General features: G+C 32.6%; 1 protein-coding gene across 6 annotated transcripts in view; it reads right to left on the reverse strand.

The window, feature by feature from the left end:
• Positions 1-14659, reverse strand: part of CCDC178 (coiled-coil domain containing 178) — a 394579-nt gene that overhangs the window by 316995 nt on the left and 62925 nt on the right. For all 6 annotated transcript variants that reach the window (XM_008518186.2, XM_070627548.1, XM_070627547.1 and 3 more), the window contains 2 exons: positions 9189-9211; positions 2148-2233 (listed from right to left, as the gene is read on the reverse strand). In XM_008518186.2, coding sequence (XP_008516408.2) covers positions 2148-2233; positions 9189-9211 — 109 coding nt within the window. The remainder of the gene's footprint in view (positions 1-2147; positions 2234-9188; positions 9212-14659) is intronic.

Consider the following 14659-nt stretch of genomic DNA (forward strand, 5'->3'; position numbering starts at 1 on the left):
TAAATTATGCTTGTGTTTCCCTCCCATTCTATGAGAAAAGCAAATCATAATGATTGCATCAGATAAATATTGAAAAATCCTCAGATGATTCCTAGAAAGAAGATACAAAGGATTGTGTCTTATCGGAAAATAACATCCCTAGTTAGCCTTGCTTGAAATTCATTGTTGTTTCCAGATGCTATTTATTCAGTTATAATACAAATTAACTCCTTTATTGAGAGATATTTGTGATTCCTGGTTCACAGATCTGGAATGATATGGTTTAATGTTAACAAAATGATTAACATGGGTATTCATTCATCTATTTATGCAAAAACGGGGAGTGAGCACCTTATGTTGTAGGCAATGTGCTTTCTCCCTGGAGATAGATCAGTAAGGAAGACCGATATGGGCCCCACCACGGTTAGACTTGTAAACTGACTTTTGCCAAAATGTAACACGACAAGAAGACACAAACAAACACAGGGTCAAGAAAGGTAAAACCCCCAAAGAGCTGAGGCTGGAGGAAAAACAGCAAAACTGGATCAAGAAGAAAGACAACTGAAAGACCTTTGTTTTGTTTTGCCTTTGGACAGTAAAGACAATGACTTTCTGCTAGAAGCTAAGTATTACATAATGGTTAAAAGAGCAAGCTTAGCTGTCGCATACTTTGGTCAAAGAAATTCAGTATGTTGCCTGAAAAGAATTCTTAAGAAACAGGTTTCCCTATTGTAATGCATAAAAATTATCTTTTTCTGGTTTGGTCCTTTATTTGGTCTCTGATTATTTGGTCTATTGTCTTCTTTTATTCAAATTCCACCACATCCTGAACACTTCATATTCTTAATTGTCTGTTTCTTAATGACACGCACATATTGAACATGCTGTTCTCCAGCTAACTTATGATCCATTCAATTTATATAACAAGATCTCAGTCTGGAACACACAATGAAGTCAATACCACTTAAAATTAAAGCACTTCTGATTGGATATACATGTGTTTTAACAAAGATATCCATTATGTTCGTACGAGACTTCTTTTATACTGTTTCTATGATAGGATTCTAAAATAAACGCTGTGTATATAATTTGGGGGGCCTCCAATTCATTGTATTTAATATCTCTCTCGATTTTTTTCCAGAATACCATCTCAATTAGTTTTACCGTTTCACACTAAGTCAGCAACCACTTTCAAATTTTTTTAGCATAAATACTTAATTACAATAAATTTTCCTCATCCTGATACTGTCTTGTATTTTAGAGTCAAATGTATATATTTATAATAAACATAATTGTAGTTAATGTAACTGTTATTGTGCCCATTAATATATTAATTTTTTCTTCTGGCATTTATCTGAAAAATTAAGAAGTAATGAATGAGGTTTTCTTCTTCCTTGTAGACATAAATTGTGAAAAGGACAATAAAAACAGAGCCTCACTATGAATGACAACTTTGAATAACAAAATATTCATGCTTTCAAAAAGTCTTGAGTTTATTAGTTATCTTTCACTAAAGGAAGGTGTTTAACAAATTTTTGTGGCGAGGAGAGGAGAAGGTGTTTAACATAACATCAAGAATATATTCAAATGCGGTGAGGTAATTTTAACACAAATTTTATACCAGTATATAAATTAGCTTACATTTTGTAAATTGTGACAAGAATACTAATCTTTCTTTATATATCTGGTAGAGCTATGATGTCCAATATTGTAGCCATGAACCACATGTCACTATTTACATTTAAATGTAAGTTAAAGTTAAACTTTAAAAGTTAAACTCCTCATTCTCATTTGCCACATTTTAAGTACTCAATAGCTGTATGTGGCTAGTAGCTAGTGCATCAGACAGTGCAGATACAGAACACTTTGATTATCACAGAAAGTTCTACTGGACAGAACTGAACAATAGTTAGCTTTTTGAGAGGTAGGTAGGGATCATTATATAGTCAGGACCTAGAGAAGCACATGGCGTATAACAGAGATTAATAAAAACTCATTGAATAAATGTTTAACCAAATAATATAGACGGTTCTTTCCTCTATTAGACACTCATAAGCATTATAAAACTATTTAATGTAATTACTGTGAAAATTAGAAATATATTATATGAAAAGTCAATGAGTTTTTAAATACAATTACGCTTGTCTAAGTATGAGGTACAACTCTACCTCTCTCTTCTTCTGGTTTGACTTCTTTCGCTGGTGTAACAATACCCCAGTCTTGTCTCAGGTCTTTTGTGGAAGCAGCGCTGCTCCTGTGTAACGGGAAAGAAGAAACCAATCAATAACGGAGGACCATACTTAAAGTTAGTAAAACAAATTTTAGGTGATGCTCTTACATTGAATTTTAAATGTTTGTGGTGAAGCTTACTATATATGTTAATTCTACTATATAGGAGATTAATATAGCAAAATTCTAATAGGTAAAGAGCTTTATATTTTATGGTAAATTAATAGAAATTTAAAATTTGTTACCAATGACCTAAAAATTTCTGAGAGGATATTAAAGCAATATTTTTTTTTAAATAAAAGTGGTCATTCCTAGAGAGCTTTGCCACCAGAAAAACAAAGTTTATTGAAAATAATTTGAATGAGCTATTGCTCTAATTTCAGTTTAGCAGTTTCAGGAAACCAAAATAAATTAAGAGGGGCAAAATACTATTTCAGATTTGAAGTTAATAAAGTTTTAGAAAAATGTCCAAATTAAAACGTTATTTATTTTCTAAAGAATCTTTCTAGCTAAAGTTCTTTATGTTGAATCATGAAATAGTTTTCATTATTTCTCTAGTCCAATTCTTGAATCCTACACTGATTTCTACTGAATTTAAAAAGAATTATTTTTCCTCTGATAAAAGTTATAAGAAAATCAGCATCAACAACAAAACAGGGAGTTTCATTTTTATTAAATTTTATTATGTTTTCTTATTAAAGAAGAGTTACAAATTACAAATTAAAGAAAGTTGTATACACACCAAAAATCATAAAAAATATAAAATAATCCACATTAATTCACTCTTTTCAGATATAACATAAAATTCTAGTGATATTTCAATTTTTATAAAATTAAGGTCATAAAATTTTGTGCTGCTTTAGTTACATGACTTTGTTTCCTTTGTATTTGACTACCATTTGATATTGCCATTTAATATTTCATATTATTTGTCTAATTGCTATTCTACAACTTAGGTAAGCCTATCTATTCTGAGGTGAGGGAAATAATCATATTTTCTTCCTTTAGTTTTAATTGCATTATTAAATATTTTTGTTGAATAATGTAATGTATTTTTTCTTGTTTGCTTTTAAAAAGAGAAAACTAATTTTCCCAGCATCTATTGTGAAATAATGCTCTCCCCGCTGACTTGTAATGTCAATTACATGATATAGTAAATTATTATACATAATTAGATCTATTTTTGTGTATTGTACTCTAAAACTCAGTTAACTTTTGGACCAGTATAATTCTGTTTTAATTGTTATATTTTTTTATTGAGGCAAAAGTCACATAACATAAAATTAACGATTTGGAACTGTAAACTTTAATGGCATTGAGTATGCTCAATGTTGTACACTCATCATCCCCAGCTAGTTCCAAATATTTTCATCATCTCAAAAGAACATCCTCCATTTATTAAGTAATCTCTCTCCTTTCCCTCTCCTACTAGCCGCTGGTAACAACTAATTTGCTTCCTATCTCTGTGGAATTACCTACTATGGATATGTCATATGAATGGAATCATACAATAACGATCTTTTGCGTCTCACTTCCTTAACTTAGCATAATAGTTTAGAAGCTTATCTATGTTGTAGCATGTATCAGAACTTCATTACTTTTTATGGTTGAATAATATTCCATTGGATAGATAAACCACACTTTGTCTATTAGTCGTTTGAAGGAATGAGGTTGTTTCCACCTTTGGGCTATTATGAATACTGAAAATATGAACATTTGTATACAAGTTTTTCCTTGAACATCTGTTTTGAAATCTTTTGGGACCAGCCCAGTGGTGTAGTGGTTAAGTTCTTGCACTCCACTTTGGCAGCCTGGTGTTTGCGGGTTCGGATCCCAGGCACAGACCTAGTACCACTCATCAAACCACACTGTGGTGGCATTGAGGATAAAATAGAAGAAGAATGGCACAGACGTTAGCTCAGTGAGAATCTTCCTCAAGCAAAAAGAGGAAGATTGGCAACAGATGTTAGCTCAGGGCCAATCTTCCTTACAAAAAAAAACCCAACAACAACAAAGAAGTGTTTCATGTATATCCTTTGAAGTGGAATTTCTAGGTCATATGATAATCCTAGGTTTAACTTTTTGAGGAATCACCAAACTGTTTTTCACAGTAGCTGAACAATTTCGCATTTCCACTAGCAATGTATGAGGGTTCCAATGTTGAATAAAAGTGGCAAGATTGGTCATCTTATCTCATTCCTGATCCTAGGTTGAAAACTTTCAGTCTTCACTGCTTACTATAATGTCAGTCAAGGGTATTTCATAAGTGTCTTTTATCACATTTTGGAAGTTCCCTTTCAAGCCTAGTTTTTTGAGTGTTTTCCATTATGAAAAGGTGTTAGATTTTGCCACATGCTTTCCACAAAAATTGAGATGTTCACATAGGTTTCTTCCCTTCATTTTATTCCTGCAATGTGTCACATTATTGGTTTATGTATGTTGAACCACCCTTACATTTTTGGGACAAATCTTACTTGGTCATGATATATAATTCTATTAATATGTTTCTGGATTCAGGTTGCTAGTATTTTGTTGAGGATTTGTGTATCTATATTCATACAGTCATTGGTCTACATTTTCTTTTCTTGTGGTGTCTTTATCTGGCCTTAGTATCAGGGTAATGCTGCCCTCATAGAATGAGTTAGGAAGTGTTCCCTTCTCTTCTACTTTTAGAAAGAATTTTAGAAGGATTGGTATTAATCCTTATTTAAATGTTTAGTAGGATTCACCAGTGAAGATATCTAGTCTTGGGTTTTTCTTCGTTCGGAGATATTTGATTACTGATTCAATCTCTTTAATTGTTACAGATCTGTTTAGATTTTCTAATTCTTCCTGAGTCTGTTTTAGTAGTTAACGTGTTTATAGGAATTTGTCTATTTCATCTTGGTTTTCTAATTTGTTGGCATACAACTGTTCATAGTATTATCTTATAATCCTTTTTATTTCTGTAAGGTATGTAGTAGTGTCCCCAATTTTTTAAATGATTTTAGTAATTTGAGTCTTCTCTTTTTTTTGTCAGTCTAGCTAAAGATTTATGAATTTAGTCAATCTTTTCAAAGAAACAACTTTTGTTGATTCATTGATTCCATTTATTGTTTTTTTACTCTTTATTTCACTTATCTCTGCTCTAATCTTTATTATTTCTTTTCTTTTGCTAGTTTTAGCACACTCATTATTTTCTAGTTCTGTAAGGTATGAAGTTAAGTTACTGGATATGGGATCTTATTTTTTACGTAAGCATTATGGCTATAAATTTCCCTCTGAGAACTTCTTTTGCTGCATTCCATAAGTTTTGGCACATTGTATTTCCATTTCATTTATCTCAAAGTATGTTCTAATTTCTCCTATGATTACTGCTTTGACTCATTGGGTTTTATTAAATTGTATTGTTTAATTTCTACATATTCATATGAATTTTCTAGGCTTCCTTCTGTTGTTGATTTTTAATTTCATTCCACTGGTCAGAGAAGACACTTTGTATGATTTCAATCTTTTTAATTTTATTGATATTTGTTTTGTGGCTTAACATATGCTTTATCCTAAAGAATGTTCCATGTGAATGTGAAAAAAATTTGTTTTCTACTGTTGTTGAGCGGAGTGTACTATATAAGTCAGTTAGGTCTAGATGATTCTAGTGCTGATCAAATCTATTTCCTTTCTAGTTCTTTTATCCATTATTGAAAGTGGGGGTCCTGAATCCTCAAACTCATATTATAGAATTGTCTATTTCTCCCTTAAATTCTGTCAGTTTATACTTCATGTATTTTGAGGTTACATTGTTTGGTGTGTATATGTTTATAATTTTTATATCTTCTTGAGTGAGTGACCTTTTTATCAAGATACCAAGTATTCTTTGTCTCTTTCAATATGTTTTGATGTAAGGTCTATTTTGTATGATATTAGCTCTCCTTTGGTTACTATTTTCATGGAATATATTTTTCATCCTTTCACTTTCAACCTACTTGTGTCTTTGGATCTCAAGTGAGTCTCTTAGAGACAGCATATAGTTGGATCGTATTTTTATCCATTCTACCACTCTCTACCTTTTAAATAGGACAGTTTAAGCCATTTTCATGTACAATAATTACTGATGAAGAGAGGAGTTACTTGTGCCATTTTGCTACTTGTTTTCTATATTACTTACTTGTTTTTCACTCTTTAATTTCTCCGTGACTGCTTTCTTTTGTCTCTAGTTAATTTTTTTCTAGTGTATTATTTTAGTTTCCCTCTTATTGGATTTCAGTATTTTTCATAGAATTTTTTTTAGTGGTTCCCTGAGGATTATAACAAACATCTTAACTTCATAAACATTAAGTTTGAATTTAAATCATTATAGTTTCAATAGTATTAAAAAATCCTGTTCCTTTACAGCTCTGCTCCCTCCTTTATGTTGTCATTTTCACAAATTTACACATTTATACAGTGTGTACCCATTAATATAGATTTATAATTTTAGTTTCCTCCATTTTTTGAATTATGTAGGAAAATAAAAGAGATACAAAATAAAAATGAAATTATACTGACTTTTTAATTTATCTTTGTAGTTACCTTTCTTGTTGTTCTTTATTTTTTCATATGGCTTCAAGTTACTGTCTAGTGTCCTTTCATTTCTGCCTGAAGGATGACTTTTAGAATTTCTCATAGGACAGCTCTGCTAGTTTTGGGGTTTTTTTGGTTTTGTTTTATTGAGAAACACTGGCCCTAAGCTAACATCTGTGCCAATCTTCCTCTATTTTGTATGTGGATCACTGCCACAGCATGGCTTGATGAGTGGTGTAGGTCTACACCTGGGATCTGAATCTGTGAATCCCAGGCTGCCAAAGCAGAGTGCGTGAACTTAACCACTACACCACTGGGCTGGCCCAGGTCTGCCAGATTTTGAAGACCTGAAGTCCCTCAGTTTTTGTTTATCTGGGAATATCTTAATTTCTCTTTTAGTTTTGAAGGACAACTTTGCAGGATTCAGAATTCTTGTTCAACAGCATTTCTTTCTTCCGGCACTTTAAATATGCACTTCCACTGCCTCTGGCCTCCATAATTTCTGATAAGAAATTGACTGTTAACTTTATTGAGGATGCCTTGTACATGATAAGTCCCTTTTCTCCTGCTACTTTCAAGATACTATCTTTGTCCCAGGCTTTCAACAACTTGACTATAATGTGTCTTGGTGTAGATCTCTGAGTTTGTTCTGCTTGGAGTTCATTGACTTTAGTGGAAGTAAAGATTCATGTCCTTCATCAAACTTGGGCAGTATTCAGCCAATGTTTTTTCTAATACTCTTTCTTCCCTTTTTGCTCTCTCCTGTCATTCTTGGACTCCTATTATGGGTATATCTGTATTCTTGATGGTAACCCTCAGGTCTATTAGGGTCCATTCATTTTTCTTCATTCTTTTGTCTTTCTGCTTCTCAGCCTGATTGATCTTGATTGACTACCTTCAAGTTCACTGATTCTTTCTCTGTCTGCTCAAATCTGTTGGTGAACATCTCTAGTTAGTTTCATTTCAGTTATTGTACTTTTCAGCTTCAGAATGTTTATATGGTTCATTTTTATAATTTATTTCTCTTTATTGATATTTTATATTTGTTGAGACATTAGTCTCCCAGTTTTGTTTTGTTCTTTGTCCATGGTTTCCTCTATCTCTCAAGAATATTGAAGACAGTTGATTTAAAGTCTTTGCCCAATACGTCTAATATTTGGGCTTCCTCAAGGGCCAGTTTTTATTAATTTCTTTTTTTTTTCTTCTTAATAAGACAAACTTTCTTTTTTGCTTTGCCTATCTCATAATTTTTGTAGGAAACTGGATATTTTAAACATGTTAATGTGAAATGGAAATAAGATCACACTCTCTCTATTGGGTTTGTTGTTGATGTTTGTTGTGGGTTGCTGTTATTTAGTGACTTTTCTAAACATTTTTTATAATATCTGTATTCTTTGTCAGTATCAGTGGCCACTGAAGTAAGTGTTTCATTAGCTTACCGGTGAGCTTGTGTTTTGTTCAAGTTACTTTAAATTCCTGAGCCAGAAAAAAGGAAAAAAAATACTCTCCTAATCTTGGCAGATTGGATCTGTGTTGGAGTACTCCTTCAATGCTTATCCAGGCTGTTTACAACTCTGCCTCTACCTTCAATTATTGCCTGTGCAGAGCCTAAAGGTTGGCCAGAGGTGAAAGATTATGGTCTTCTGGATCTTTCCTGAGCATGTGTCCTGCACTGGTCATCTGTGTGGACTTCTTGCTTCTCTACTATATGTGACAGCTTTAAAAAACCTTATTGCCTCGTATCTCTTTTTCTGACCTCATCTTTCCCAGGCATTTTGGTCTGTCTAATGCTTATCCTACCTGTTAATCCACGGCCTCAGACACTGGTGGCAAGTATATGCCTTTAAATGCTTTCAGCAAACACTGCCTGGAAGTAGCTCCAGCTCTGTGTTTGCTCCAATTCAGGCAAAATAAAGACAAGCCTTTATGCCAGTCCTTCAGGGAGTCGTCAGACAAGCTAAAACACTGAACTATAATTGTTTGAGAATAAGGTCCATATTGTTCCCTCCAACCCTAGCAATCTGTACCATAAGTGCAGGCTGCTCCCTCCATGGCCACCACTGGTCTGGAGGCTGGAAAATGGTAAGTGGGCAATTTAAAATGCCACAGTGCTCTCTTAACGCAATGCTGCAGACTCTTTCTTCATTAACTTTTCCTCTATTTGTAAGTTTTAAACTAGATTCCAGATATCTGCAAAAGTTGATTCTGACCCATTTTTGCCAACTTTATAGTTGTTTTTGTGGTGAGATACAGCCCAGGAGATCCCTATTCTGCCATTTTTGATGATGTCCAATTCTTAAATTTTTAAAAAGACATTTCAAATCTATTGTGAAAAATTCAGCTTTCAGATTCTGTTCCTTTTGAAATAAAACGTATCTATAGCAGATTAGTCATCAAAATTTGAACATAAAAAACATCTTAAAAGTATGAAAAGTTCTTACCATTCTTCAAAAGAAGTTTCAATCTGTAAAAATAAAATATCTTTATAAAAATAAAGTTTTAAACATCTTGAAAAACAATAGCAATCTTAACATACACTTTAACTCACTGATAAAACTGTAAATACTCCACTTCACATACCCCATTTTATTTTCTGTCAAATCACACTCTCTGTTGTTTCTAAAGCAGCTATATACTTCTCCTACCTATTCCCACCCTTTTATTATTATTTTCACCTAACTGTTCTCAGCTTTCATCTGTGTTTCTAAATCTTACCTTTTCAACAAGGGTCAGTTCAAATTCCACTTACTCGCCAAAACTTTCCATGCAATCAAAAGTGCACAACATCCATTGAATTTTAATATATTACCAAAGAGTGGTAAATACATAATTACATGTGAGTTCACAATTATTTAGTTTTCTATAGTATTATCTCTATTCTGGACTGTAAACTCTTTGGTACGAGTCATGTTCTACAGATAATATTCTAACAGTACCTTGGGCTATAAGGGGCATAAATTACCAAAACACAAGGAATATATAGTGAGCATGTTATGAGTTTCATAGCTAATCTCCAATTCAAGATGTTAGATTGGGCATACACGATTACTTCTCTTCAATTCTCATATCATATCAAAATTTCTGGGGGAAAAATAATCGTGTGTCAATAAAAACACTGGAACATATTTTAGAAGATTTCCCAGAAACAGAAAGTAATCAGATGAGACTGATAGCAAAAACAGAGCAAAGAAAAAGTATAACTCAGAAGAGACAAATGGAGACCATTTCAGGGGAGGTAAGGCTTCTCTGTGGAGAAAAGGGGAATTCCCACTATGTGAGAATAAACAGTTGATCCCCAAAGTAAATCATTGAAGGGCTGCTTGTGGTGAGATGGGCCAGTCTCATTGCTTTCCATCCCAAGAATCCAGAATACACGGCTGAGATGTCTTCTAACTATTGCCATGAGGAGAACTCTCTAACTTTTACATTTGAGATCTGTCTGAGAATGGAAGTTATGGTTCTAGAGAGAAATTAAATAAAGCCTAGATAACTTGGAGAATCCCACATAGACACAAACAGGTGGGTGAGGAAAAACAAAGGCAGATTCATCTACGAGTGCAATGTTCTAAGGTGCTGCAAACTCAGCATAAGCTTATTTAGGCCAAGTAGAGGCCCTCGACTTTCTTGCCTCACATGTTACTTCTCATTGACAAAGAGCCCCAGTAAAAAGTTTTATATATGGGGTAAATGCCTTTGATGCAAGCAGACTCTGATAGCTGCCAAAAAGCAAAGAAATAAAAACAGGAACTAAAAACCCCCAAAAACTTGTGGTAGCAACCAGTAATCAGTCTGATTCATCATGTATAAATACAAATAACAAAAAGAGAGTATACAAATATTTGAGGAAAGATTAGAGCATGGAAAATAAGAAAATTTACTTCAGATGCATCAGAAATACTGGAATGAACAAAAGTGAATATAATAATAAATTCAAGGCATGTATCTCTTTTTCTCCAAAATATTTAAAAATAGAAAAATAAAATTTAGTTTAAGAATATCATTATCCAAATATGAAATAGACTAAAATAAGTAATCATTTTAGTACCCATGTATAGATGCGAGAATTTAGTTTATTATAGATTTACATTTCAAATCAATGGAAATAAACAATTCAATGCATGATATAGAGATAATTTGAGTAATTTTTTGGAGAAGATAAAATGTCATATCTGCTTTATTCCATAAATAAACTTCAGATGGTTGGAGGAGCTAAATGAAAAGTAAATTAGAAATGATAAAACATTTTAATAATCTTGATATGAGGAAGATTTTTTTAAACAATACAAAAATCCCAGAATTTATCAGGTAACAGATTGGTTTACATATAAATTTCCTTAAGACAAAACTACTATAAATAAGTTAAAAGAGTGGTACAAGCAGAAGAAAAATTGCAACTAACATAAAATACAGCAAAGATATAAATATGTAAAAAGTAACAAACAATACAAGAAAAAAAACTGGGAAAACTACATAAACAACAACTACAGAAAACTAAATGCAAATGGGCAGAAAGCATCATAAAAGGTGCTCTAATTATATGTGCTAATTGATCTCCATATTTATATATTTATCTATATCTATGTACATGTACACACAATTATGTACACACAGACGTATATTAAGTGAATACTATATAGATTGATATGCTACAGAATCAATAGTTTAACATTATAGCTTTCATCAATTTGTGCTTCTCCTCCATTACCTCCAACTTAGTTCTCTCCTCTAAACAGGTTTTGGTGTTTGCTACACTGCTGGAATTTTCTTGTGCTGATAGTATAAAAGATTTGATGGAATCTGAAAAACTCCCAAGGAGACTAAATTCATCTACATAATAAAAACCTGATGAACACAATTGTTTGAAACCCCATTGGGTTTTTTCATGTAAAAAAAAGCTTATCCTTAAATTTATATGTACCAAGAATAGCCAAAGAAGTCTAAAGAAGAAAAAAAATATCGGATATTAAAATATATTATGAAGCATGCAAATTAGTGAAATGAGGTATTGTAATAGAGAGGTAAAATTAACCAGTGGAATGAAGGAACCAGAAATAGATCAATCATATATGAAAACTTGATATATGATAGATGTGGTATAGCTGATGTCTAAGAAATAACTGGATTTTCCAATAAAATTGATGTTGACAAAAATAATTTTCCATATTTTTAAAAATGAAGGTAGCCTATTCCATTCTTACACACAAAAAACCAGTTTCACAATGTTAGAAGTTAAATCTCAAGTGAAAATCTTCAAAATTTTAGAAGAAACAAAGGAAAAACTTTGTACGACCCTTCAGTATGGAAAGACTTGTTAAACAAGATGCAAAACACTTAAAGGGAAAATGATAAATTTAAGTACGTTAAAATTAAGAACTTTTTTTACTAAAAAATATCATAAAGTAAAAAAAGTCAAACTGAGAGAATATGTTTAAAACATATATAACAAACTAAAGATAATAATTTGTTCCTACAAGTCAATAAGAAAATACAAATAAACCCAAAAGAAAATGAGCAGAAGATAAACAGGCAGAGAAGAGAAGGAACATTCGATGAATATATTAATACATTCTAAACTAATTAATAATCAGGAAAAAGCTATCCCTTGGTTTTGCTAACTCAGAGTCCTGCAAGTATAGAAAGCTCCCATCAGGCTGATTTAAATGAAGAAGCCATTTGAAGTGGAAGCATCACAAGAAAGCCAAGTGGAGATTGGTTGAGGCACGTTAATGAACTGGAACATAATTATCCAAAAAACTTCAAGTTCTCAACAAATGAGTAATGCTTAATCATTTGTTTTCAGTTTGATCCTCCTTATAGTGCAATAGAAAACGATGTTTTCATAATGATAAAAATAGGTTACCTAAATTTTTAGAAATAGAATTAAATTTGGTATAAGGAAACATTTTAGGATAATATACCAAAACTATACCCTAGCAACATTTTTGTAGAAGTAAATGATGAAACAATAAAAAACATATATTTTAATTGGTCTTTGATCTGATGTGAGGAGGCAAAATTTCAGGTACCTATTATTCAGATAACCAAGACACTTAAATGGTTAACATAGGAGAGGCCTATTAAACCAGAGAAAACTTGAGCTTTATATTCATAACTGCCTATCTGAAATATTTAGACAAGTTTTAGAAATCTCCCAAAGTCATTTTAAAGTATTTTTAATAAAATTCTTATTATAATTAAGCTTACAATTTCACTTATAGCCATAAAAATTTGAGATATTTAGAAACATTGATTATAATTTAGAACATAATCAATTTTATCCAACTGACCACAAAATCCTATGCATTTCTTATCTGTCTCCTTCAAAGAGCAAAGAGAAAGAAAGGTCAGGGGGACTAAGCATGTCAAATTGGACATACTTTAGGAAATTATCACACTATAGGGGAAATGAAACACAACTCCTAACCACATTGCCCACAAACTCCTGCTTGATACATATAACATTCTCATTGATCTGGTTCTTTTTATTGGAAATTATTACCAAACACTTTAAATATTTAAATGCTATGTAAAGTTTTGAAACAAAGTATTCATAAAACCTATTTTCCACTCTAAAAAATAAGAAAAAATTAACTTCATGTTAGGAATCTCCTTTTGTATTGTATAACATTTATAGATATGGAGTACTAGTACTGAATACTATTTCCCACAACTGTGACCTACTTTCATCTAGAAAGAATACTCATACGCTTGAATTTACAGTCCATTTGGGGTTTCCTATCGCAATCCTATTCAAAGGTCCAAATCATCCTGAAAACACAGCCAATATTTATCAAACAATATGCCAAATTCGAGAATTTTTAGGAACAAGTACATCCTTCCCATCTTTTAAAGATTTTATTTTTTTCCTTTTTCTCCCCAAAGCCACCAGGTACATAGTTGTATGTTCTTCATTGTGGGTCCTACTAGTTGTGGCATGTGGGACGCTGCCTCAGCGTTTTTTGATGAGCACTGCCACGTCCGCGCCCAGGATTTGAACCAATGAAACCCTGGGCTGCCTGCAGCGGAGCATGCGAACTTAACCACTCCGCCACGGGGCCAGCCCCATCCTTCCCATGTTTTAAAAAGCAACCTCATGCAAAACCTGACATAATTTAAAAAATTTTTCCTGAATCTATTCATTCAAAACTATTTACTTAATGCTTATAATCTGTCAAGTTCTGGTAGGTACTGTGGTTAATGGTGGTTTATATAGAGACTCTTACTTCCAAGATCTTACAATCCTGTGGAAGAGAGACAGACATAAAGAAACAACTTAAATACAATGTGCTAACTGTCACAGTAAAGGTCAGTGAAGCGTCACATGAACTTTCAAGGGAAGACAGTTACACTAAACTCGGGAGGGCAAAGATGGTTTTGTGGGAAGAAGTGAGGTTTAAACAGAGATAAGAGAGGAGCTGCATGGGTTAAGGCGCAGAGGTAAGAGAGTGAAAGCTAGAGCAGAGCATATGAAGGGGCAGGAAGCTTAAGAAAAAATAGTATTTTATAAAGAGAATTTTAAGTCATGCCAAGGACTGCGAACTAATCATTGTGGCAAGAAAGATTCAGAGAAGAGTTTTAAGCAGATTATTGGCAATAATATATTTAGAAAGAGAAGGTTTATGGCCTGTTTTATGGAGGATGAAAGGGATAAGAAAATGACAAGATAAGAGGAAGCAGTGAAAGGGCTCTTAACAGTAGCCCAGGCAAGAATGAGAATGGCCTGAATGAAGATAATACAGCATGGGAAGAACGAATTGTTTGGATTGGAGACACATTCCAGATATGGAGTCAAAACAAATTAGTAATTGTATATAAACTCTAGTACCTATATCTGAGAGCACAGAACGAAGAAGAATGCCTAGTTCAATTTTGTATATTTTGAATTTGAGATGCTTCAAGGACATCTATAAAA

The sequence above is a fragment of the Equus przewalskii genome, chromosome 7 (assembly GCF_037783145.1).
Source record: "Equus przewalskii isolate Varuska chromosome 7, EquPr2, whole genome shotgun sequence".
Lineage (NCBI taxonomy): Eukaryota > Metazoa > Chordata > Mammalia > Perissodactyla > Equidae > Equus > Equus przewalskii.